Genomic DNA, 27,438 nt, shown 5'->3' on the forward strand with positions numbered 1-27,438 from the left:
TGTTATTTTGTATTTTTGGTGCACCAAAAATATTCTCGTCGCTTTATAATATTAATATTGAACCACTGTACTCACATGAACTGATTTAGATGTGTTTTTAGTACCTTTATGGATCTTGAGAGAGGAAATGTCATTGCTGGCTATGGAGGCCTCATGGAGCCATCGGATTTCAACAAAAAATCTTAATTTGCGTTCCGAAAATTAAAGAAGGTCTTATGGGTGTGGAACATCATGAGGGTGAGTAATAAATGACAGATTTTCATTTTTGGGTGAACTAAACCTTTAAAGGATTAGTTCGCTTTCAAACACAATCAGTTATATTAATAAATATCCTGACACATCTGAACTTTATAATTGGCAGTGAACAGGGTTCACGAGTATGAGTTGAAGAAAGTGCATTCATCCACATCCATCCATCATAAACGTACTCCACACGGCTCTGGGGGGTTAATAAAGGCCTTCTGAAGCGAAGCGAAAAAACAAACAAAAAACATTTAAGTTATGAAGTAAAACCTTCCGTATTCAACGTACGAAGAAAGTGTAAAACTCTTGCAGTTCAAAAAGCTTATGCTACGTCCTACGCCTTCCCTTTTCAACTTATGGAAAAAGACTGACTGATGCCAGTTTGCACTTTGTAACTTTAATACAGAAGGCTTTTTGATTAAACCTCACAATGAACACAGAAAAAGGAATATGATGTAAAATATTTTATTTTGTTTTTGTAAATGTTTCTAAATCTGATTCCACAAACTCCAAAACCCACACATTGTATACTTCCAAAAAAAAAAAAAAAAAGAGCTTTGTTTTAACATTGGATACTACTATACAGGACAAAGAAAAAGACAAATACTGTTAAATGTCTGAATATTGTACAAGGGGGAAAAAAATATCCAAAAAACAAAAATTTTATTACAGCCAGTCATTGAGAAATTATGTACAATTGATTTATCTGAAAATTGAAAAAATACATCATGCCAAGTATATTACAAGCTCAGGACTGTTTAAGAATACCAACAATTGCAGTCCACATTAGTTGTGCACATGAAAAACTTCATTTCAAACTGGTCTGCAAAGTGCTACCACCAGGTTTGAGTTATTTCATTATTTCAGTGAGTTTGTGACATCATACCATGATTTTTACTTTTCCACAAACCAACACCAAAAATAAATCTTATTTTATTCTTTAAATGTAAACAAGAAAGAAGCATTCTTTGCATTTCGTTAAATGTCTACGCGTTGAGTTTTCTGAATGTGAAAGGCATTGAACTTCATCTCTAAAGTTCTAAACGTGAGTCTATGCTGTGGAGCGTTAAGATCAGCTCGTGCTCAATATGGGGAACTATCAAGTACATTATGGGTGACTTCAAATGGAAATTCACAGCACACACTAATCTGATAAACAGAATTAAGATGTCAATCACCTCAGCATGATTGGTGCTCGTTTTGACTGCGAAAATATATAAAAATGGCAAAAAAAAGCAAAAGTAAGGAAACAGTTCTTCAAGTGGTCAGATCATTTTAGACAATATTGATTCTACATTCTAAATACAACAAAAATACTCTGAATTCTTTCATTTTTACAGATTCTGTACAATTTTATACAATACATATACTCTCAAAATGATATCTTGACATCCTTCTTAAATATTTTTAAATCTTTTTTTTTTTTTTTTTTGAAAACAAACAAAAGGTCACCCAGACAGCTATGATAAAGTTAAGGTAACATTTGGTCGAGTAATTAAAAATTTCATTTATAGACGGATATTTACACATCATATAAAGTAACATGTTCTGTCCAATCGGCAGGCTTTCCCAGCAGCTCGACTCTCTGCTTTTCCACATCTTTAAAAAATAGCTTCAATCAATAATAAATACAAAAGCCGTCTCTTATTTTACAGAAATCAAACAAAGGAAAAAATAAACTGACTCATGGAATCAAGTATTTAAACGGTATCTTTCTGTTTTAGTGCAAGTTAATAATTCCCTTAGCTTTATCCCTAAGGAAGTCTTCTCAGTACATTCCTTGTTCAGTGGTGTCTACATTTCTGTAACTATATGTGTATATATTTGTGTATATATATTTCTTTACCCAGAGGACCTGCCTCTTTATATCTAAATAAGGCTGTGGCCAGCACTTTCAAGCCTAAGCCCACCTGAAAATCCTGTTTACCACTCGCCTCGCTCGACATCTGTCGAAGCGCATCGTCTCGTCTCATCTCTCATGCAGGAAAAAATACATTTACATTGTCTTTGCAATTCAGAGTTACCAGTGTGCAGCCTGTTTATATTTTAGGTGAAGGTGCTCAATCAAACTACATCAACTCGTCCGCCACCGAACCAAAACAGACCCCGTGGAGTTGTTTTAACTTTCTGAAAACCAGGCAGTTATGCCTTCAAAACCCCTTACAGTTCTGCGGTCTAAATCATGCCCTAACATTTTTGATTTTTATATATATATCAGAATTGAAGTAATAAAATGTTTTCTGGGCCTAAAAAAATAAAAAGGAATGCATATGTTGAATTGTCAATCTTTCCACTGATATCTTTCAATTCATCCATTTCCTGCAGTTAACTGCACCACAGTGACAAGGGATTTTATGCTGATCGTCCTCCAGATCAAACTTGTAGTCGTAACACAACTGAAAAAGAGAAAAATAGGTGAGCAGAATGTTAGACATCAATCTAATTGGGTCAAAAGCAATGTGGAGAACGAATGCCTTCCAGACTGGTGGGATAAACTAGTTTTACCTCTTCGCCTCTCTGGATTCTGCGGTTGGAAGTGATGATGATTTTGTGATCTCTCTCAAAGGTTACAGCCTCAGCAATACAGTTGGGTGCACAGGAGTGGTTGATATACCTGGTGGATAAAAGGGATTGTTAGAAACCAATTTAAACTGGGTTAAGCAGGTAAGGGCTGAAACATGCTAAGCAAGCTATGCAAGCTTGACTTTGTGGGATGTTGCATTCTGATGCGTGTTAGAAAGCATTTCATAGCATAACCCAAGTATGCACTGCATTCTCAGTGTTGTTGCAACACAATCTTCTACAATGGTTTTTCTCTTTCAGGTCAACTACTGACCACATTAAAGTTGATATTAAAAGCTACATGATTGTATCTGTGTACTAGTATAGATTGTTTCTGGCCTTAATGTCTAAAGCTAACAGTGTTGGCGCTCTTATAAATTTAAGTTAATTTTCCACCTTGCAGGTCCTCCTGTAATAGTCGCATCAATTACATGCTCACTATCGATGCGAAACATGTAGACTCCACGATTCTGCAAAAAAATAAAAATAAATAAATGAATAAATTGGCAAGCACTTGGACAGAACAAGTGTTTGTTCAGCATGACTTTTGATTTTGATTATTTCAAATTCATTTTTATTAATTAATGCATACCTGTGCCTCGTACATCTTCTCTTTCCTGTTTGCCACCTCATTGCGAATGATGGTACCGATGTATTCAATAACCATGGTGTATTTTTCAATGTCCCTAGCAGCGTACAGCCCCAAACCCTGAATTAAAATAATGGAAAAACTCAAATTATTACTCAGTTATTATAGTGTCATTTTTAAACATTTAAACCAAAGTTTATGTTAAGATTGGAATACTAGCTTCTTTCTATGTACTGCATGGTACTAACTGCTTACTGTAATCGGAAAAATATTAAGTGAAACTTTAAACATTAGAGGTTTATCATGTAATGCTTACTGTTTCACTTATAAAAGTGAATTCGTTTTAAAGGGTTAGTTCACCCAAAAATTAAAATTCTGTCATTAATTACTCACCCTCATGTCGTTCCACACCCGTAAGACCTTCGTTAATCTTCGGAACACAAATTAAGATATTTTTGTTGAAATCCGATGGCTCCGTGAGGCCTGCATAGCCAGCAATGACATTTCCTCTCTCAAGATCCATTAATGTACTAAAAACATATTTAAATCGGTTCATGTGAGTACAGTGGTTCAATATTAATATTATAAAGCGACGAGAATATTTTTGGAGCGCCAAAAAAAAACAAAATAACAACTTATTTAGTGATGGCTGATTTCAAAACGCTGCTTCAGGAAGATTCGGAGCATAATGAATTAGTGTGTCGAATCATGATTCAGATCGCGTGTCAAACCGCCAAACTGCTGAAATCATGTGACTTTGGCGCTTCGAACTGCGGATTCGACACACTGATTCATTATGCTCCGATGCTTCCTGAAGCAGAGTTTTGAAATCGGCCATCACTAAATAAGTCGTTATTTTGTTTTTTTTGGCGTTCCAAAAATAATCTTGTCGCTTTATAATATTAATACTGAACCACTGTACTCACATGAACTGATTTAAATATGTTTTTAGTACCTTTATGGATCTTGAGAGAGGAAATGTCATTGCTCCCTATGCAGGCCTCACGGAGCCATCGGATTTCAACAAAAATATCTCAATTTGCGTTCCGAAGATTAATGAAGGTCTTACGGGTGTAGAACGGCATGAGCGCGAGTAATAAATGACAGAATTTTCATTTTTGGGTGAACTAACCCTTTAAATAGTAGCAAGTATGACAAAATATTGCATTGTACCATGACCTCTTCATGTAGCATTTGAGTGGCGGTCCAGTTATACTGGAAATAAAAATGGGTTTGTATTTTTAATTTAATTTATTCTAACTGGCATTTTAACACTAAATTAAGCCTTGCAGTATTCAATTTAAATAATGTCCCTTGAAATTGCATACAGACTTAAATTTTGAGGTAATCATTCCTAATAGTCACACAACTTGTTTTAAGTAAGGAGCTATAAACACTATTAAAGTGTGAGATTTTAACCTGCAGATCCAACAAACCATTCATGTGATTGCAGTTATCACTTCTGTGATTATCACTCAGCTGTCATAAGTTGCCAACCCCTGGTCTATGCTTACAGAATATTTGCATGCTGTAAACAGCATATATACACTCTATACTGCAGAAATATTACAAGTAGATATGTTGGCATGCTATTCCTAATTATGATCTTTCTACCTGTATACGTGAACGAGCCAGGTAGACGTTGGACTTCCACTCAGCCTTCATTCGACGGTACTGAGAGGACTTGGAATGGACAAAATGCTTGCTGTATGGGGCGACACCCATCTCAGCCGGGTTCCCAGTGCTCTGCAGGGCTTTAGAGGAGCTACAGCTGGTCAGGGTATGAGGCCTGCATGAGAAACACAAGCATATGTGCTTCATTTAATAACAAACAAACAGGACTGGCTCATATTGGTTCATATTCAGAACCATTTTTTGATTTTTTTTTCCCCAAATATATTTATGATATTTATATTTATATGATTTATATGATATTTAGATATTTATGCTCTTCAGTTCCATTAACTAATTTTTCAATACCTGCATTGCATTCTTCCGTTGAAGCGGACCAAACGCTCTAGTTTAAGAACTAGTCTTTTCTAGTCCTATAATGAATTTACAGTGCCACAGCAAAACAAATGAAGATTTGTCTGAGCAGTCGGACTTGATTGTGATGAGAGAACGATTGCTATGAATTTATACAAAGACAATAAATAGACAACATGTGTACCCAAACACACAACACGAACAATGTCTGATTTGCAAACAAACAACTGAATGGATTTCAAGTCTTTTTGAACATTATATTAAAAAGTACCTGACTCATAACCAGAGTTATTGGATTGGTTTAAAGCACTGAATCATTTGGAGCTGTTCTTGACTTCACTGCATTGATTCACTGCACTTAGACTTTCTCTTTTCATATTAAAATGGATGCACAATGATTGATAAATCGCCAACATTAAAGGGTTAGTTCACCCAAAAATGAAATTTCTGTCATTAATGACTCACCCTCATGTCGTTCCAAACCCGCAAGACCTTCATTCATCTTGAGAACACAAATTAAGAAATTTTTGATAAAATCTGAGAGGTGTTTTTTTATCTACCATAGAAAGCAACAAAATTACCACATTCAAGGTCCAGAAAAGTAGTAAAGACATTGTTAAAATAGTCAACATGACTACAGTGGTTCAATCTTAATGTCATGAAGTGACGAGAACTTTTGTGTGCAAAAACAAAACGATAACGACTATTCAACAGTTTCTTCTCTACCCTGTCGGTCTCCTACATTGAAGACACATTGCAGAGCTTCCAGGTTCTACGTCAGAACGCCGACTCAGTATTGGCCGACCCTGTTCACGTGAGCACTACGACGTATGTATGATGCTGATGCAGGAGCTGGCCAATACTGAGTTGGCTACTACTTTTCTGGACTCTGAATGTGGTAATTTCGTTGCTTTCTATGGGAGATTAAAAAACCTTTCAGATTTCATCAAAAATATCTTAATTTGTGTTCTGAAAATAAATGAAGGTCTTATGGGAGTGGAACAATGAGGGTAAGTACTTAATGACAGAAATTTCATTTTTGGGTGAACTAACCCTTTAACTAATGGCAAACAGCTCATGGGCTAAACTGGGACATGAATGGATGTTCAACTCACAGACCACAGGGAAAGCAGGAAATCCAATACAAACATGGACGAAAAAAAGGTTAAATTATACAGAATACCTTAACACAAACCTCTTGACATGTGTGCAAGCTTTAGGTTCAGAGCGGGCACAACCAGTGGGGTTGATGGCCAAGGGCAGCTGCATCAGTGGGTTACGGCCATAACGGAACGTATATTGCTCACATGCTTCCACTCCAGGAAGCTTAAAAAAAAAAGAAAAAAAGATGAATGTTACAACACCAGGAACATTTACAAAAACTAAGAGATATCATAATTGTCTCAGGCAAACCATTTTTTTTGTTTCAGCACATATAATTTTATAGCATCAAATAAGACATACAAACAAGTCTTAATTAGATTGTATGGCAATTGTGTTTTGTTGCAAAGATTTACAGAGTCTGTTCTCACCCAACAAAAGTTGAAATGTAGACATCCATTCACCAATGAGAATTTCAGACATGAATGTCCATGTGCTTTTAGAAATCTAATTTTCAGTATTTCCACTCTATTTTAAACTGATCAGCCTCTTTCCATATCCACAAATACATCTTAAACATTCCTTTCAAATGCAACATCAGAGCATTCTTTACTTGATAAGTTCTTAAAATCATGATTTGACTTTCACTTACAGATTCCACAATCCTGGTAACAGCAGATACAGTCAATCCAAATAGGTCCTCTCCTTTCAGGTAAACAGGGAAGAGCTTCAGAGATCCCGTCTCATTCCTTCTCTCTGCCACAGGCTCCAGAACCTTGTCCCACACACCTGAACCACAACATGAGGAAATTATTATATAGTTCCAATACCGTTAAGAAAAAAAAACAAAACAGAAATGGTTGACAGCGCAATCAAATCTATTGCTTACCTTTGGGTGAGGATCCAGTAAGAACCAAGTCATCATAACCCTGCTCCACCACACGGATGATAAACTCAGGGTCACTGTCTTTCTCATCGATGGAACACACGTAGTGGCAACGACGGTTGCCATGACGCATGCTCCAGTAGATCCGGCTGGCCTCGTAGCCCACAGGAAAAATGGCAGACATAGAGTGAAAAGCCTGCATCTGGTGAGGAAGCAGCTGACCAACTGAGTGGAACACCAAGCTGCCCACACGGAAGGTGTGTTCTCGTTCACCCCTCTGGATGATGCTGGCGATCTGCCGTGCCTCATCCCTCTGCACGTAGACCCTACGGAACACGGCAAAGCAGCGAAGTTCATGCTCGGTTCCTGCCAGCCCACTTCCTATTGAGCCGGTTCCTCTAGGTCTGTGCAGGTGGCAAAGCATAGTCTTATCTTTGAAGAATGTGCACTGTGCTTTAAGAGCACAAGTGAAATGGTATGCATTAGTGCAACGCAAGCGGTGGCAGCCACTTGTGGCACCGATTTGCTGACAGTATGAACAGCGTACTGATAGGCCTCTTCTCAGGGCCAGCTCTACGTTAATGAGAGCTCCAGCCTGGGTCTCGTAGACTTCAGTAGACCACAGGGCACAGTTGAGGTGCACCCATAAATCCAGATCAAGGTTCAGCAGACGAGCTGGTCCGTCAGTGAGCCCGTCACCTTCTTCGTGGCAGAAGCAGCAGCGGCGCAAGTCTTTGGGCATGGGCTCAGGCCTAAGAGACGTCCCCAGTTTCTTCAGTAGTTCATCAACCTCTTCCTCTCCCGGCAGGTGGTGGTAACCCTTTGGAACCACAATTTGAACACTCCACTTTCTCCAACGTAAAGCCTTCCAGCGCTTGCCTAATGAACACCGAGGGTCATCCAAGCCGTTTTGTACCGCTCGTGGCCGAGGCTTAAGCTTCACTGTGACCTTTAGAGTATCAGACTTGCTATCTCCTCTGAGTGTCTCAGAAGTGATGGATGGGAAGGATATTATCGGAGTTGGGGGTGGAGACTGCTTAGGCTGCAGCTGAGCCAAACAGTGCACGTCAAGATCAGATATATTATTACTGTACTGATGAAACACCTTTGTGGGATTATGCTTATCCTCAGAGTCCGACGGTGGAAGCAAGTTTGGCTGTGAAATCAAGAGAAATCAAAGTTGAGTTGATTGAGTTTGCATTCTTTGGGCAAAAAGGCAACTGTTTTCTTTTAAAGAAAATAGCACCAGCAGTAGTTTTAGTTATATTTAAAATACTGATGAGACTGTTTAGTGCACTTCACAGTAAATCTTGATTCAAGATTTAGAATTTATGGCTGTCATTAAAAGAGACACTCCATGAGTAGGTAACATAACTTGGCTTTCAAAATATAACAGCAGATCCGACACTGTCAGCTAGTGACTTAAATTTCTGATTTGTTGAGATTTATACTTACTTTGCCATCTACCAATTTGGTCTGCATGGAGGCTGAATAGAGAACAAAGCAGTTATGGCTGCAGAAGACAAGGCTCCCCTCAGATCCTCCATGGCCCTGTAGAAAGAACATCTGTAAGATCAGGCTCACCCAAGGCAGGAAACAGGGAATGCCATTTCCCATCTACTGCCACAAATGATCATTAGATCGAAGTGCCTCACTGGCAAGACATCAAAGCTTGCATATGTTGCAAACCTATGCTGATGACATAGGAAATTAGATTTGCATACTATTAAAAGAAAAGGGAGGGGGTAAGGGTGGGAGACATCAAAGGTGTCCTATGATTTAAATGACCTGAAATGGGCTTAACTGTTTTTGAACTAGGGTTTCTTATGCCCTTTAACAAAATGTGCCTCGGTACACACATTCCCTTGGGTAATGTCAGTTAACTATGTGACTGCAGCAGGGCGGATTTTCAATTCCCATTAGGGGCCGGATTATCATAATTGGAGCGCTATTCTGTGCCTCCTTGAGGGGCTTTGAGGGGGTTGCACATTTTCAAGTGCTCCGTGGCCCTCGGCTTCAGCCTTCTTCAGTGCTTTGTCACAGGATGTAGTCTAGACCCACACAAACTGGTTGAACAAACACTTTAACAGCCCTTAGGGGGTGATATGAGGTCTAATCCATGAGACATTAAAATACATATCCTATAAATGACAGTCATCTGGGAAGGGTAATTTGGGAGTTTCAATCAGATTTGTGATGCATACCTGTTTATTTATTGGCAAGTCTTTGGTGGACTTCCGAACCCCATTTCCAAGAACCACCACCCTGCAATTGGAGCACCACTGTGGTTTAGGCCCTGGACTGCTTCCACCCATCTGATAGTCTGGTCTGACCACAACTGAACCTGTAATATAATATCAATCAAACCTTCAAATCATGCGGTTGTCAGAGAACTTCTGACAAATTACATCCACGAAGCTTGTATGTTTTGTTGTCCTTTTAAGTGATTAGCATGTACTTTTTTTTTTTTACGAATGGGTTGAAATAAATTCAACTTGCAATGAAGTAAACAAAGATGTCTAGTGGTTAACCATCACTGTTGAGACTGGCTTTTTAATCTCAATTAACCTCAGTTTTACATAGCTTTTTTAAAACTAAATCTAAACATCTGAAAAAAGTCAGTGTGTGAACTTTTAATACACATACTGCTTCTGGTAAAACTTTAACATGGGGAACAATTCTCACTTTTAACTAGTTGCTTATTAGCTTGCATATTGGCTGTTTATTCGTTATTAGTGTTTATTAGGCTGTTTACTTATGCAGAATAAGGTATTAATATGTGCTTTATGACCATATTCTACATCCCTAAATCCTACCCCATACCTAAACTTAAACCCTACAACAACTACCTTACTAACTATAAATGAGCAGTAAATTAAGAGTTTGAGGCAAAAGTCATAGTTAATAGTGAATATGTGTTCCCCATACCAAAGTGTTAACCTTCTTTTTTTATCTAAATTATTTTTATCTAAGCACAAACATAATGTTTTAAGAACATATGAAAGAAAAAAAATGCAGCATGCAGCAAGTCATGAAATCTCTAAGATTCCAAAGAGCACATAAGGGTTAAGCAAATGAATCACATTTATAGTTCACTTGTTCTGACATTAAAATATGAAAATGTATTTGAAATCACAACAGAGCAAATGTATTTGAAACTTGCAACCACCTTCAAAAAAAGTCTATGTTGGTTTTGTGCTCTGATTTAAAAATACATATGAACATTTTGAAAACTGCCAATAAACCCAACAGATAGTACCTCACAATTGGGACTCTGTCACTAAACCATTTGAGAGAAACATTAAGTACTTTAAGTTTCTGCAAAATGCAGCCATGAGATATTGACAGTCAAAATCAACAACCACATTTGTTTGCACTAAAAGTCATACTTACCCTCACTGAATGTTTGGTGTGATAGTGGGGCACCTGGTGGTCTGAGGAGCCTCATTCCAGGTTGTTGATGGAACAGAGCAGTCTGAGGCGGGACCCTAAGTCCACCAAACATGTCTATTGAGCTGCGGTGATCTGGGCCTGGAGAGCGAAGCACCTCATAGTTCCCAGGTATGGACACACAAAGCATGTTCGCCAGTGCTGACACCACTCCTTGAATATTCTGGGACACAAGCAGACAGACACAAGGTCAGAGAGGAGATGTAATCATTCTTGCTTTGAAAAAGTCATTACTGATACAGAATAGATAATATAACTTCAGGCAGTCACCTGTGTTGCCACTGGGTTCAGAGTAACAGATACAGACACCAGGTCAGTTCTTAAGCATGTAGAGAGCTGTCCAAATTGTGAAGCAAAATAATTGCTTGGTGGCTCTGTCTTGACTTCCCACTGCCTTGCATCAGAACCTATAGGCAAAACAGCAAGGTTTTGTTAGTTGACAGTATCCAGCTCTGCTCCAAAACCTTATGCTGCCCTGTTGCATACTACTACCTACATAGACAGCTACCTTCTATGGCAGGCTATACAAATAGTGCTACTTTACAAGTGCTCCTCTTGTAAAGTACACAGAAGACTTGACTCAAAACTGATTCCATTAGAATTTGATAACAGCATGTAGATAAGCTAATGATGTGAAACCAGAGACGGCATGCTGCTAAAAAGGGAACACTGATATTACAAGGAATGGGAGAAAATTAAATTTGTGTTCCCAAGGATGGCCACAAATTGAACTGACTTGCTTCGAAAGGGACTTATGGTAAGGGCTCAAATAAGCACAAAAACACATATTACATACCAATATTAAATTAGACTGAACTTTTTAATTTGATATTTTACAGTATTGAATGAATTACATTCTGCAGGTTTATACATGCAAATTGCGCCGTTGTACTAAACATCAGCACGGCTATGATTCAGCCTTAGGCACGAGTTTTCCAGCAGTGATGATATTCATCAGTACAACAGCATATATGAGTGAGACTGAACTTTTTAATTTAATATTTTACAGTATTGAATGAATTACATTCTGCAGTTTTATACATGCAATTGTGCTGTTGTACAAAACATCAGCATGGCTATGACTCAGCCTTAGGCACAAGTTTTCCAGCAGTGATGATATTCAGTACAACAGCATGATATATGAGTGAGATATTGCTTATCCAATGAGAATTTTGTAATGCATTGTGGGATTTCCTTCTCAGTGAAGCATACATCTACCTTCTGTGGTGGAATGGATGCCTCACCATTATATAAGTGTCACCTTGTTATCTGTTTTCACTCACCCCGCCACATCTCTAAAACAGCTTTCGCATTAAGTGTGTGCCCAAGATGTCTTAAAATGTTGTCTCAGCTGGTGCCTTACTAGTTTTATTAGTCGATATCTTTATCTGTTTACATTACCTTTACCATCCAAAATGGGAATGACTGGAGAGACAGCAGGGGATGGTGGCTCCTCTTTAACTCTAGACAGGTCTGGATAACGGCTGATCTCCATGCCAACCACGCTCTCAGGAGAAGATGATGGGACAAAACTATCTGGAGTGTCCCTGTCCACAGAATGCTCCTGACCCCTATTAAAGACACACAAGAACCACACACATATTGATCTAAACCAAGACTTTATGGTCAACAATGGGAAGTCTCAGAGTCAGTGATCTGACCTATGGATCAGTGATTTAAAGCATATTGCAGACAAAAATGTGTCAAGAGCTGTCTAAGTGGGGGTTTCAAGACCAGAAAAAAATGTTATGGACTAGGATTTTTGTTAATGGACAAAAGATTGGCTATATGAGACTAAAAAAAAAAAAAAAAAAAAAAAAAAAAAAAAAATTGTAAAAAGCCTTGAAAACCTACCGAAGTTCCTCCTGGTTGTTGTGGGGTGGAGTGGGAAGGGAAGCAGGAACATCAACAGTTTTTGGGCCCTGAGTGATGGTGTGTCCCAGCAAGGTCATCTTCAGCTTTGAATGGAGCAGTGAGCTGCTTCTGACCCAAACTTTTAGAAACTAGAGTGACGTAAGCACAAACAAACAAGGGTAAGCAAAGAGGATTTTTTTTTTAAACTCGGGGGGAGCTAATCTATAAGAAAAATACCTACACTGCTATTTGACATGACATATATGATTTGAAATATTTCATATTTTCTTGTCTATGATGAACTATAATAATGCAATTTACAGGTAAGTTATGAGCCAAGACTTTGTATGCTCATTAACTATTAACTCTTTAAGTTTTCAATGTTGTTCCCTAATGTATGTGTATGTGTTTACGTCTTTATTTTTCCCTCAGTGAAAAGTGTGCTTAACCTTCAGAACATGTCGGTCAACCTGAAGTCACCCCAAGGTTACATTCATGTAAGCTGTTTTCTTGCCTATTCTGTCTACATGTTTTAAAATGATGTGTTTGAAATTGACCTTGCTTTTAAGATAACACCAAACAATAAACTGTAAATTACAAATTAGAAAAGGATCTAAATATAAATCTTATCTCTGTACATTCTGTACAGTTGTGTACATTCAACTTACTAAACTTTTTATCTAAATGATAAACTGTGCATAAATTGATTTCAAATGGTTTATATTCTTAATGCTTACCCATAATTTCGGTCTTCTTGGCCAGTTCCTCTGCTGTGGCGAAGCCGTTCAACAGCTTCTGCCTGGCAACTGGTGGCGGTGTTGGGGGCAGTGAGGCAGGAGGTGTTGGAGGATTGCTAAGATTGTTCTGCTACAAGCCCAAACAAACAAACAAAAAGCTTTGTTATTATTATTATTTTTTTTGACAATTACAATATAGCAAAGGAAGTAAAGGACGTAAAAGCCAAACCTTATAGATGAGTTGTGAGTAGTAATCAGATACTCCATCCAGTGATGCATTTCCAAAAGATCCAGAGAGCCTGTTCTCTCCGCTCAACTGCCCACTGCCATAAGGGGGGAAATGTGCAAAGTTTACCCCAATCAAAGGCTCCATCAGTGGCAGCATACACAGCTGCTGTAAGGATGAGAGTGGACACAAGTTGAATGAAACAATACAATACATGGACATGATGTCCGCAACCAACTCACCAGCCCATTTCAGTCATAAGCCTCACTAAACGTTTTAAATTGGTTCTACAGTAAATACAACAAATGATGATACCAGCACTGTAGATAAGCTCTAAATGAAATTTCTTCTAGAGATGACTATAATAATAGATAAGTCTACACATCAGATGCATACTCCTCAATTATAATTGTACACTGTGCCTTTCATCATAGATTGTAGGTCAACAAAAGTGCACTTCATAATGATTATCATAATGATGGACTATATATTTTTGGTTATATAGTAGTGGGTGTTTACCTGCTTGAGCTGAGTCATCAGTGTGTCTGTGTTGGTGTACACTGCCTGTCTCTCTTCATCGTCCTTCTTCCTCTTTTTCCAGCGTGACGGCGGTTTTCTCAGCTCCATTTTTTGGTGTCCGCTTGTTGCGCTGTTTTCTCTTGCATTGCTCTGGCACTGAAGGCTCTAGATCTGGATTCCCTGTCAAATGGCTGTTCATGCCACTCTGTAGACAATACACAACTTTTTCAGGCTCCAAGAACAAAAGACAGAATGAGGACTATCTAATAAACTAACATCTACTTTCAAGAACTTCACAATTCTGTATTATGTATTATTATATTATGTACAGTAAATAAACAAGCATTCTTGTATGTCATGAAATGTTGGATCTTAAATTAAAAGATGGCCAGATTATTCAATCTGTAATTTAATTTTTCTAAACATTTTGGAAAAACTGCAAATGAATTTATTGGATCATGAATAGGTGATTAAAGATCTTTAACATATTTAAAAATCCCATCATTTCATGCCATTTCAACTAAATACACTTATAAAAGTGTTTACATGTTCAAGATCATGATTCTTCACTCTGGTTGTGTAGGGAGGTAGCCATAGAGCTCTTACCAAAGAATCTGTGCTGTCCAGTCTTAAAGAGCCTTTACTGTCGGTCAGGCCACTCTTCCTCTGATCGTATACTGTCATTGGACATCTGATGTATAAGAGGTGCTGAGGAAGGAGGAGGGGTGCTCTTGTTCTTCAGAAGGTGTTTGAGCAACTCATTCCCAGTGTCCCCTTTAGTGCCCTGAACAGGACTTTGGGATTCTGGGCGAGAGGAGATGATCTCATTGCCCTCTTCTGTCTTTACTATACCGGTTCCTCTTGCACTATGGCCAATCATTGTTTCTGCATCAGCCTTCTGGACACACACTGGCTTCTAACTTTTCCAGCTTGATATCATGGAGGAGGCCTCGCTCTGCCTCTGAGCCCACGCTGGACTGTCGCCCTAGTGGAGTACATCCAGAGAGTGGGATATCCAGCTCAGAGGATGGTGGCAGGCCAGTCATAGAGTCTAGTGGGTTGGAAAACTCTGAAGCGTCCTGGTCTCCCATGATGGCAACACTACGTGTTGGTGTGGATGAGGTGTCTGATACACACGGCGTAAGTGGGGCAGTGATGTCAGAGTGAGGTGTAGAAGGAGTTTTTACTGAATCTGCATCATCATCTCGTTTCTTCTTTCGACTCCTTTTCTTTTTGCCCTTCTCCTCAGGGATGATGTTGGAGTAGAGCTGGATAAGGGACTGCCCTGACCCAGGGAAATTAGGAGGTAAGGGGGTTGTGGAATCCATACCAAATGAGGAAGTTTCTGCTCCACCGTGGGGTGGCATTCCAAGCCCTCCAAAGCCAGGTGGACGTGGTTGACCTGGGGAGAAACCATGCATCATGGGATTCTTAGGCTGAAAATTAGGACTCATATCTGGGCCAAAGGAGCCATTCCCGGTCATAGGCCTGCGCTCACCGCCTTGCAAAAAGGCTGGACCTGGACTTACAAAATCTAATGGTATATTTCCTTGCTGAGGGAACACTGGGCCAATTTGCTGTTGTTGTTGAGGCCTGGGTGTCTGCATGAACTCCTGTGATAGGTCAGAATTATAGAAGGGCATTCTGAGCAAGGCCATCCCCATTGTTGTCATGGCCAAGCCCCAAGCCCTGCTGCTCCAACTCTAGCCTCTGCAATGCCCTTTGTCTCTCCACTTCCTGCATGAGCTGTACCCGCTGTTTCTCCTGCTGCTCTCGAAGGCGCTCTCGACGCTCCCGCTCCTGAAAGCCTTCACTAAATGGATTATTATCATCAAACTTCACATGAGGGGCACTACTACCGGCTCCTCCACCATTACCTCCAGCTACAGCGCCAGGCTGCCCAGGTTTACCTCCTGGAACCATAGGCGAAGGTGGCTGTGCCTGGAGAGGCTGGGTGGGGTTAGGTAGAGGCATTTGAGGGGGCAGGTGAGGTGGCATCCTGGGCCCACCCATTGGTCCAGTAGCACCAGGATGCCAACTTGGCACACTGGGCATGCGAGTAGGCTTACCAAAGTGCGGCTGTTGCATGGGCAACATAGGACCCATCATAGGCTGACCAATAGGGGGTCCAACAGGCATCACTCCAGGGGGCTGTCCTTGCATTCCTGGTGGCTGTCCTTGCATTCCTGGTGGCTGTCCTTGCATTCCTGGCATGACCTTCATTGCACCCATCACACCAGGTTGGAGGCGCTGTTGCTGTTGTTGCTGCTTAACACGATATTCCTCGATGAGCTCAGCATGTTCTTTCTGTTGCTTCCGTATCTGAAGAAATAATAGAGGGAAAAATGTGTGTGAACAAGAGATATAATCCTGTTTATATAAATCTGAAAAATGTTGACTGAATAACAGTAGGTTAGTGATAATGTCAGAGAATAAATCAGGAACTGAGCTCCTCTAAGGCCCCAGACGCACTGACGTCCTGAAAGGTCACAGTGGTTAAAAATAATTAGGACGACAAATCATCTTAGACATAGGCCTCATAGGTCTCTAGAACAGAGTTCTTTAACATGGGGTTCATGACCCCTAGGGGATGCGAATCTAACATATTTTCAGAATATTGATGTTAGTTACAAAGGCTTTTTTAAAATTCAGATTCTATTTTTTTTTTTCCATAACTGCTTTAGTTAAACTGCTTATCCATTGTTTCATGTTTTAGGGATTCCATGAATGAGAACTGTCTGTAAACAAATGCACACAAATTTGTCCAATAAATTTATATGATCTAGAATAAGAATACCCCACACATAACTGACTTAAACTAAATACCATTTGCAATTTAAAAACAAACAAACAAACAAACAAACAAACAAAAAAAAAACAAAAACACAAAAGTGATTGGTCCAGCAATATTTTCTATACAAGTCTAGGAGTTACAGTGAAAATAAAATGAAGGAATAAAAGTTATAGACAATACATCGATTCTCGATACAAATAATCTGGAGCGATTCTGATATTTTCTGATGTATCGCGATTCTCTCTCGAACTGATTCTGAGCTTAAGTTTTTAACAGAAGATGGCACTACGTGCTTTAGAAACAGCCGTACTCGGCTTGCTACCAGCTCCTTTACACACAACACTTAAACCTAAAATAATCATTCATAAAGTTTGAAAAGGTTGAAATGAATTACAAAGGTGTTCACAGTGGGCTGTGTTTACATTAATCTTGCGTCATAAAAGCATTCTGAGCCGAGGTGCAAGCCGAACGCACAATCGCTGTCCAGCAGGCTTCTTTGTGAGCATTTGAGTGTGCGGTTAAAAACTAGCCTAGAGTGCCATCTGCTGTTAAAACTAGAGAAAATATCATAATCGATTCAGAATCATTGTATCGTAAATCGAGAATCGATGTATTGTCCCAGCCCTATTTATCAATTTAATAATTCAAAAATAGAAAGAGGAAATAAAGCACTTTTAAATGGATAAATTAATAGATATTTAAAACAACTTATTTCATTCATGTTTTAAAATGCAGTTAAATAAAATAATAAAATAGTAAATTAATAAATCAGTTTAAATACATATTTTAAAATGTGTTTTAAAAAGCATTTGCCAGAAAGTGATATTGGACAGCACTATCTCCGAATCCATGCATCATCGCCTCTGTATAGTCAGCTCTCGCCTATCAGTGGAAAAGTCATTAGCTGCTGGCAATAACTACTACCTTATAAAAGACGTCATTCAAAAGGTACCAATTCAATTCAGGATTGAACATTCAGTGTCATTCAAAAGAGTTGTTGAATGACACTAGTGAACAGCACATTCAGTGTCCCTCTCTGACTGCATCAGCGGGGAAAAGTTGCTACATTTCATTGGATTTGCACAATCACATGTCCAACAACATCAGATAAGGATGCTAGGACAACAGACAGACACCTCTTAAAAGGGAAGACGGCCACAAGTACCAAGCCCGAGAAGGACAGGACTAGGGGTGTGTGATATTAACAAAAAAAATTATATCTTGCGATTTTCTGGGATTTTGTTGATATCGATAATTAGACAATATTTTACTGAGTGTGTTATTGTGCTGGTACCTTGGCAGGTTTAGGACTGCCGTGGACAGCTGACTCCCAAAGCTTTTGATATTCTTCATGTTCTGTGTGGTGGTTTGTTCACAGCAGTGACATAAATGAACTTTTCCAATAAGTTTTAATTGATTTTTACATTTTATGGGCATTTTTACCTTTAAAAGAGCATTTTTTCTAAATTATCTAAAATAATAAGACACTATAAGGCTGTTACCAATCAAACAAAATCAGAATAATCAAAAGTCTTTGCAATGCAGAGGTGGCACAGAAGCTGCATCTGAAGTAGCATTTAGATGTATTTGCACTGTTTAATAGAGTTTAGAGGGGACATGAATGCATTTAACCTGCAGTAACATTTGCATAAATGTTTTGAGATAAATGTTTTAAAAATAAAACGTTGAATACTGAAATATGAAATTATTCAGTGGTTCGGAGTGTGTATCAAATAATCTCAAACTGCCAAAGTCACGTGATTTCAGTAAACGAGGCTTCGTTATGTCATAAGTGTTTTGAAATTTCAATGGTTCACGTGACTTTGGCAGTGCTCAGAACCACTGATTCGAAACAAAAGATTTGTAAAGCTTTGAAGCTTCATGAAGCAGTGTTTAGTTCAGTGAGAGCTAGATATTGTTGAATAAAGTCGTTATTTAGTTTTTTTTGGTGCACAAAAAGTTGAACCATTGTAGTCAGATGAACTGTTTTAAATATATTTTTAGTACTTTTTTGGCCGTTTGAAAGTCTAAGTTAACTTGTTCTCAGTGCAGGCCTCACAAGCCATCAGATTTTATCAAAAATATCTTTATTTGTGTTCCAAAGATGAACAAAGGTCTTACAGGTGGTGAACAACATGAGGACAGATTTTTAATTTTTGGGTGAACTAACCCTTTAACTGCACTTTAATAGGCTATATCAGGCAGTGAAAACATGCACCCTAAATGTGCACACACAGCAGTATAACCTACAGTACTAGGCTACATCATGAAGTGTATGCATGGACTCTCTAGGAGTTTTTGGTTGTTTTTTCCAAAGTGAGGGACATAATCGATTAATCATAATCTTCCTAAGGTTTAGGCCCGGACAGCCATTAAAATTCCTTAGGACCTTTTGGATGCAGCAGTGATGGCTGAAACAGAGGCCACAAGTATCCATCCAAGTCCATTTATAATTATGTTAGGAAACCATAAACTGGAAACAGTAAACTACAACACATCAATTTCATAATTATTCAGAGAAATAAGTATTTTCAGTGACAACTATTTGTAGTGCAACATCTTACACAAATTCAGCTGTTAACATACAAATGAATACATGCATGATAGGGGTGTAACGATACGCTCAGGTCACGATACGGTACGTATCTCGATACGGAGTTCACGATACGATACATATCATGATATTTTGAACAAAATGAAACTGAAATTCAAACAAGATTTATTAAAAAAACATGAACAAATTTCAATAATTTTCCTTGTTGTACATACAAGATCACATTTCAATACAATAAATAAATAAACAAAATTTCAATAAAATAAATAAAAATAAAATTTTAATAAAAACTTTCTGTATTCAAATTAACAGTTGAATAGAGCTGTCTGTCATTTAAAAAAAATGTTAAATTTAACATGAACTTAGAATTATGAATAGGGGCCGTTCACATATCGCGTCTAAAACGCGTGGAAGGCGCGGCCGCACCGCTTCTCCTTCTTTCCAAAGCGCTTGCGCTCCCGTGGCGTCGGTCGTTGCTATGCAACCATGAACTGAGCTCTCCAAGAGGATCAGGATGTTTCTGCAAAGGATAAATGATTTCTAGCCCTTGCATTAGTTTTACTACGAGATATATTTATGGAGATAAGATATAAAAACCACCATGTACAGCTATGATCAGCTGTTCGCCTGAGCTTTTTATGTTTTGTTACGGAAAGGCCATAGCTGATCGGTTGATTCTTGTCACACGACCTGCGGTGCGCTTGCGGCATTCTGAAAAGTTGAGAATTGCATGCGCGTCGCGACCGCGTTGATCCCATTATGAGCGCGCCTGCCGCGCGGCTACATTTGAAAAAAAATAACTGACTTGCACGCGGAAAAGACGCAATATGTGAACGGCCCCACAGAACTTCTTAAAGCAAAGCATCGCAACCGTCTTTTGCTTTTCTGTGAGCACAGCTATTGCTGTGCACTGCGGTGAAAGAAAGCCACGACTTTTCTCACGCGACCATGCAAGAGACTGACATGAGAAACGTTTAAACCTGCTTGCAAGATTCAATGTGTGCCCGAAACACTTACTGAATTAGAGAGCTGATTGAGACACACCATTTATATGCGGTGACAACCGGCTTCTCTCACTGCCACCTTGCAGAGTAGGTCACGTCGGCAGCTCAACCAATAAGATTAAACTGCCGTCATATCGTAAAAGTATCGCCATCACTCTACGATGCATATCGTAACATGTTTGCATCGCGAAATATCGTACTACGATAAATCGTTACACCCCTAATGCATGACATGCATGAGTTTTTCCATCATGCTTTTTTTCCCCATCATGTTTCAGAACATTGCCAATGGTATTCTGGTGCTGGTCTGGGAAGTGAGTAATGCACTGGTAAAACTTTAAAGACACTGTTTTAACTATGTGCTAGATTAGGCAAATGAGTTCCACAAGGGGAAAGAAGGGTGGGTCACACTGTGTGTGCCACCTCAAATGCCAGCACCCAGTCATAGCACTGGAATGGAAAAGGGCCAAATTGCAATCTCCATCTCATCAGAAAGGGATAAATGTACCCTTTAAACAAACACTCCTTGTTCTGAGTCTCCGGCCCACCCAGTGAGACATTAACAGAAAGTTCTGAGTCTCTGTCCTGAGTGGTGTGAAGCAATAGCAGATACAACATTCTGATTCTTGGGCCATCAAGTGAGACATTGACAGATAAAAAGTTCTGAGTCTCCAGTCTGAGTGGTGGGAGGCAATAGCAGATACAACATTCCGAGTCTCCGGTCTGTCCACAGAGGCCTTAACGGATACAACCAAATTATGAGTCTCTGGGTTGTGGTGGAAGAGACAGACACACAACATCCAGAGTCTTCACCCAGCGAGACAATATCAAATACAGCATGTCTTCGAGTTTTCATGCCAGAGAGTCAAAAAGCGTATTGACCAACCATTCACTACAAGGTTAAGGAACTTCTAACACCTACTTCAGGGCCTCATCTGCATGTTCAAGATATTAGAACCCTTTTGGTGCTCCAGGAGATCCACATCCCACAATGCTTTATGTTCAAGGTTGTTTAAAAGTATTTCAGTTCCTTTCCCCACTACATTGTTATCCAGCACAACTGGTGGAAGAAGTTACCGTCACCGGACTGCTCACTCGACCACATGGAACGTAAATATCACTGCACCAAATCTCTTTCCTGAGATATAGCTGATGCCAGTTAATAGCAAATAATCTTTCATGTATTTTTTGATGTATAATAAAATTATTAACCTTATTAATTTCAGAGAAACAACAGTTTATCTTTCCATAAGAAACTCCTTGACAGTTGCCCCACAATTAAAGAAGCAAAGAGTCATATGACACTTCTCACACTCACCTTAGGTGACGTGTGGCTAAAACGCAAAACATATTTTGGTGCCATGTCTGAGAACCTCCACAACACTGTGCCTCATGTTCTCTGTTTAAATGTGTGATGAAAATCTAAAGAAACTTCATGCTTTAATAAAATTGAGTCTTAAAATTGAGTCAAAAGTTGATTGGTTTCCCCCACATGTGAACTGCCCAGTGTAATTTTTAACTCGATTGACAAATGGATAAAGAATAGCATTTAGCAAAATGACAAAGTAAGCAGTTGGCAAATGGACAAAAAAGCAATTAAGTTTTACCACATTTTAAAACATTACTTATGTTGGCTTAAACTATTTGGGAGGATGATTATATAGTTATCCTCCTTTAAATAACTATATTACCTGTTCCAGTTGCTTTTGAACCACACTTTGCTGTTCAGTCACATGTTTCAGCTGTTCTGCGTCCTCCTCTGGGAACTCCCGTCCAGCTTTTTTTGCAGTCCGCTGTTTTGCAGAGAGGGCCTTTTTAGATTTCCTATGGGCCCCAATCTGGTCCTCTAAAAACTTCTGCTGCATTTGAAGAAGCTGTTGAGTTTCCTGAAGCCACTCCTCATATTGTTTTCTTTGAGAATCATCTGGAAAATAAAAAAATATATATTTATGAGATGTCTCAATTTATTTACTTTTACAGTGATAGCACAGATAAAAGAACACTTACTGGTCAACAACTCATTGGTAACTACTGACACTACAGAGAGAGAAAGAAAGAGAGAGAGAGAGAGAGAGAGAGAGAGAGGAAAAAATAAAAATAAAAAACTTACTGACAAACCCTGGTCCAAAGTTAGGGGGATTGGGTCTCGCAATCTGTGGTGGCAACTTTCCATCCTAAAAGTAAATAATTGTATATTCCATTAGAACAGGTTTAATGCTGGTGAGAAAAGGTAATATGACTAAATAAACCTGTGTGGACATACCAAAAAATGTTGTGAAAAACCAGCTGTATCTGGGCCATGTGATCCTGGAATCTGTTGCATTCTGCCACAAAGGAAAGCATGGAGAGTACTCAACACGCGTAAATATATCATTGACCACTAAAAATGTACCACTGAAAACTGCATGTGGTCACGTTTAGTTATAAGTAAAGAATTTGGCCAATTAAGTTAATAAAAAGCTTTTTTGTAATGCTGCAGTAACTGTTCAAAGGAGGCAGTTTACATAGAAAAAAAAGTGTTTACCTGTTCATAACCATGGGTGTCATACCCATACTGTTCTGTACCATCACTTTGTTGATCCCCTTTAGAGCTACCATCTTTGCCTTCATGATTGGGTCAGTAATTGCATCAAAGTCTACAAAGTAATATAAATCACCACATAAATTACAGGATTGTGATTTGTATATCACATTTATATTCACATTTCAAGTATTCGAGTTACTGGAGTAAAAAACATAAAAACAAAAAAACTATTATATATAAATATTTAGCCTAAATTCTCAATATTTAATATTTAAGATACGTTTATTCAGCAACTGTACAACAACTATGCATATACTACTGCAAGATAAGAGCTGCTGACAGCATATAAAGTCGAGATTAACCCACTTTATTAATGTACAGGTACAAAAACCTCAATTAGTCTATCAATTAGTCTAAGTGGAGCTTAGGCTTACCGATGTTAGGGAAAAAAGGGTCATTTGACCGTTGCCGAATCATGGCCTGCATCTGCCTTTGCTGTTGTTGCTCCTGTCTCTCTTGATCCAGCAGATCTTGAAGAAGAAGTGGCTGCTCATCTAACAGAAGAGGTCTGTTCTGTTGCACTTGAGACCCCTGTTGCCCTGTGGCCCCAGGATTGAACATGCCCTGTTGAGATTGTGGGTTTAAGGAATGGGGAACAGGCTGCTGACCGCCAGCTAAGGGCAGGTTCAGATCCACTTGTTGTCCTTGTGAAGATCCAAACCCTTGAATTGGTACCTGCTGGTTCCCAGACTGCATCAAATTTGGGTTACCTAAAATTGCCCCTTGGGTTAGAGGTGGATCTACCCTGTGCCCCATTGTTACTCCAGGGTTTATCCCGTGATCTTGGGGTTGTCCTTGCAGCATCACCATACTCATGTTTGAGCCAAGATTAGTCTGGGCATCAGCGTCACACGAGACAGGAGAAATTATGGATTCACTCCTAGTTTCATCTAGTTTTTCCTTGATCAACAGGCTTGACAACACTGGACCAGCTCCAGGTTGTACATCTGCACAAGACTCCTCAAACAGAACAGAGACATCTTGGCCACTTTTACTACTCATAGGTTGATGCTCATCCACTGAGGTTCCAAGACCTTGGCTCTCAGTTTTAATAGTTCTTTCAGACTGAGAATCTAGGACCTCTTTTGACAGACTGTTTTCAAGTTTGACATTACTAGGACCTTGTATGGCCTCTGATTTAGGTTGAGCTGAGGACATACCTTCGCATCTGGAATTTCTTTTTTCAGACAAGGCCTTCTGAAGATCTGAGGTGTCCCCATGGTCATCTTCTATGTGATCACTCAGATCCAGTTCTTCATTAAACATATCTTTTTTGTCTCCAAGGTTCTCAGGATCTGCATAAGCAATAAGATCAAACTTTCCAGATTCCAGAAGATCATCAAGGTGAAGGTCATTTGTTTCCAGGTCTAAATCTTTTCCATCATCTGCATCAAGGTTTAGGTTGTCCAGGTCCTCGTCAACCAGGTCTTTGACCTCCACATCATCAAGGTCCTTCACAGCAGAGTCATCTGTTTCTAGCTTCTCAACACCATCACTACATGGCAATGGAATTTCCTCTGTTGGACCAGAGGTTGTGACAGGGAGTAGTGCAGATTCGCTGGGAGTAACTGAATCACTACTGACCTGAATGGCTAAGTGGTGCTGCCAATGCAGTCTGTTGTGGAACTGTATTTGTATGGTGATGAAGATTATCCATATTAGTTGAAGTCTGCATGTGACTGACTGATGCTTGTCGTGACATGCCCAACATCGGATCCACAATTCTGGGACCTTGGTTTCCAGTAAATGCCATATTTTGGCCTCCCATGAAGCCATGAGGGAGTCTCTGAGGATGATTATGATGATCCAAAGCATTAGGTGGCCCAAAAGGTAGTCTGACTCTGTTCTCTGGAGCCCTGTGACAAAGTTCAATAAATGGTTGACCCATTATATTATGTTGTTGCATTGGAAGGCCACGTGGTGGAAAATGCTGGGGAAGGCCCATCTGATGATTATTGCCTATTGGCCTAACAATGTCAGCAGAAAGAGGTCTTCTCATATGTGGTGGAATATTGTCAACCATTGGTCCACCTTGTATCTGGTGAGGGGGCCTGAGGAAACTGTTCTTGGTTTGGAGCTCCAGGAGGAAATCCAAATCTGGAAGGAATTAGGTTTGAAGAGAACTTGAACATGAAATGAATTACTAGTTTGACATAACAACTGATGGAGAAAAAACACTTACCTTTGTCCTTGTGGTCTCATGCCCATGTTGTTCAGGTCCCTGGGGAATGGCGGTCGGGAGCACTGGGGTTCATCAGACATGGACCCATGTTGATCAGCAAGGAAAGTTCCAGGAAATCTTTGTCCAGCATGAACTGGTGATGATCTCATAGTACCTGGATAAGGAGGTGGTGGTCTACCAAAAATATCATTCTGAGGTCCAGAATTGTCCTGTGACCAATGCCTTGGAGTCCCAGGTGCAGCAGTAGCAGTTGTCTCCTGAAGTCCCTTTTCTTGTCTGATTGCACTTTTCTGCTGCTGCTGTTTAAGAATTAACTGTCGTAGTCTTTGGCGCTAAAAAGGAGCAATAACAGTATACAATCAATATCACTTCATTAAAAAAACATAAAAATAGATAGGGTAGTATTCTCTAATGAAAAAACAAAAAACAAAACTTAATATGTTTTCAGACCTGTTTAATTTTCTCTTCAGTCTCTCCAAGTGGTGGTTGCATTGTGTTCTGTGAATCCGATGGGTTGCCTGTGTTTACTGAAACATCATGTGACAATCTTTCCCCTGCTTGCGAACATGACGTTAGTGAAGCTTGTTCAAATGGATCATGAATAGGTGTCTGGTTGGGATTTGTCTGTTGTAGGGAGATGCCTTCTGAAATGACAGGATGTTTGGGGGTTTGAGAATCAGGGGCACAGGGACGAGCAAATGGGTCCTGCATCCTACTTTGTGTTTGATGGCCAAGTGGATCTGTTTGATGGGCCACAAAGTTAACTCTGGGATTTGGTCTGGAGAAGGCTTCCGGGCCAGCTCCTGGACGTGGGGTACCAGGAGGTTGAGAATATGGGTCGGGAAGAACTGGCCTTGGTGTTCCTGGTGACTGATCATAAGTTTCATTTTTGACTGGCCTAGGAGTTCCAGGAGGCTGTGAAAAGGGATCTGAGGTTCTCTGATTACCTGGTGATTTAGGGTATCTCTCTCCGGGAGAAGGCCTTGGAGTACCTGGCATCTGAGCATATGGATCAATAGCATGAGATGGAGATTGTCTGTGACTATTATTAGGTTGTGGACTGAGAAAACTGATCAATTGTTGCAGATCTAGGTGTGGATGGTGGCAACGGATATGGATCAGAGTGTGGTCTTGGGGTACCAGGCATCTGGGCATATGGATCATGAGGTCTTGGAGTACCAGGAGGCTGAGCGTATGGATCAGGCATTTGTTGAGGGTAATCTGGTCTAGGTGTAGATGGTGCCTGTGAATATGGATCTCGTTGAGGGTGTCTGCTCATGGCCAATGGTTGGGCAAAAGGACCTCCTTGTCCTGGACGCATCATTCTGCCCTCATTACTGAAACCATCTCCCATTGATGGATGAGGTGTGAGAGGCTGATGTGAATAAGGGTCAGAGTGTTGAACTTGAGAGAAAGTGTCAGATGACCCCCTTCTCATGCCTTGCTGCCCTGTGTTGAATGAGTCTTGCTGTAATTGGGAAGGAGGCATGGGCGTTTTGAACACTGGCACAGATCCAGACTCATTACTCCCTGGAATAGGTGTTAACAGTGGCCTAGAATAGGGGTCAGAAAGAACCATGCGGCTATGGGCCATGCGCTGGTACACTTCTGTTCTTTGGCCTGGTCTGGAAAAATTGTCTCCAGGTATGACATTACTGATGAAGTGTCGTCCTTGTTGCTCAGATAATGGTACTGGTCTGGGTGGACACATAGGTTTCACAAATGGGTCTGTTGGACGAGGTGTGTCTGGAGGCTTTGCATATGGGTCGGTGCTGGCGGATGTTGGAGACCCAAAGGAGTCATGGGCTGGTGAGGGCCTACTCTTTTCTTGCATGTCAGAAAAAGAACCTCTGCGAGGCGTGCTTGACCCAGATGGTGGTGGCCTTGGGGTTCCCACCATTTTGCCATATGGATCCCATGGAGAGGAAGGACGGGATCCAGATGATTCAGGTGAAAACATCTGAGGAGATTGAGGCTGAGATGAGGGTCCCTGTGGGTACTGAGTGTCTTGGGTAGGGGTCTTTGCTGTGGATGAAGGGGGTGGAAGTTGTGGACGCAGAAATACATCATCTGTTGATGCACCTGATGTTGCAGTTCCAGGCATTTGAGTCCTTGTAAAGCCATCTTTGGGGGTTAATGCTTGCAAAGGAGAAGTGTTGCCACTACT

At 39.9% G+C, this 27,438-nt stretch overlaps 1 protein-coding gene across 1 annotated transcript in view; it reads right to left on the bottom strand.

The window, feature by feature from the left end:
* Nucleotides 1-692: 692 nt before the first annotated feature.
* The window catches only part of kmt2ca (lysine (K)-specific methyltransferase 2Ca), a 181,276-nt gene continuing 154,530 nt past the window's right edge, over nucleotides 693-27,438 (bottom strand). The window contains 33 exon segments of the mRNA XM_048173990.1: nucleotides 693-2,639; nucleotides 2,749-2,857; nucleotides 3,202-3,275; nucleotides 3,398-3,514; nucleotides 5,009-5,183; nucleotides 6,564-6,706; nucleotides 7,134-7,270; nucleotides 7,371-8,523; nucleotides 8,823-8,918; nucleotides 9,572-9,711; nucleotides 10,761-10,980; nucleotides 11,088-11,224; nucleotides 12,219-12,388; nucleotides 12,672-12,763; nucleotides 12,765-12,820; nucleotides 13,409-13,538; nucleotides 13,638-13,802; nucleotides 14,154-14,249; nucleotides 14,251-14,358; nucleotides 14,760-14,810; nucleotides 14,812-15,054; nucleotides 15,056-15,796; nucleotides 15,798-16,475; nucleotides 22,197-22,429; nucleotides 22,616-22,679; nucleotides 22,769-22,829; nucleotides 23,030-23,141; nucleotides 23,464-24,673; nucleotides 24,675-25,148; nucleotides 25,150-25,186; nucleotides 25,272-25,603; nucleotides 25,722-26,327; nucleotides 26,329-27,438. Coding sequence (XP_048029947.1) covers nucleotides 2,547-2,639; nucleotides 2,749-2,857; nucleotides 3,202-3,275; nucleotides 3,398-3,514; nucleotides 5,009-5,183; nucleotides 6,564-6,706; nucleotides 7,134-7,270; nucleotides 7,371-8,523; nucleotides 8,823-8,918; nucleotides 9,572-9,711; nucleotides 10,761-10,980; nucleotides 11,088-11,224; nucleotides 12,219-12,388; nucleotides 12,672-12,763; nucleotides 12,765-12,820; nucleotides 13,409-13,538; nucleotides 13,638-13,802; nucleotides 14,154-14,249; nucleotides 14,251-14,358; nucleotides 14,760-14,810; nucleotides 14,812-15,054; nucleotides 15,056-15,796; nucleotides 15,798-16,475; nucleotides 22,197-22,429; nucleotides 22,616-22,679; nucleotides 22,769-22,829; nucleotides 23,030-23,141; nucleotides 23,464-24,673; nucleotides 24,675-25,148; nucleotides 25,150-25,186; nucleotides 25,272-25,603; nucleotides 25,722-26,327; nucleotides 26,329-27,438 — 9,363 coding nt within the window. The 3' untranslated portion in view covers nucleotides 693-2,546.

Source organism: Megalobrama amblycephala, linkage group LG22 (assembly GCF_018812025.1).
Source record: "Megalobrama amblycephala isolate DHTTF-2021 linkage group LG22, ASM1881202v1, whole genome shotgun sequence".
Taxonomy (NCBI): Eukaryota; Metazoa; Chordata; class Actinopteri; order Cypriniformes; family Xenocyprididae; genus Megalobrama; species Megalobrama amblycephala.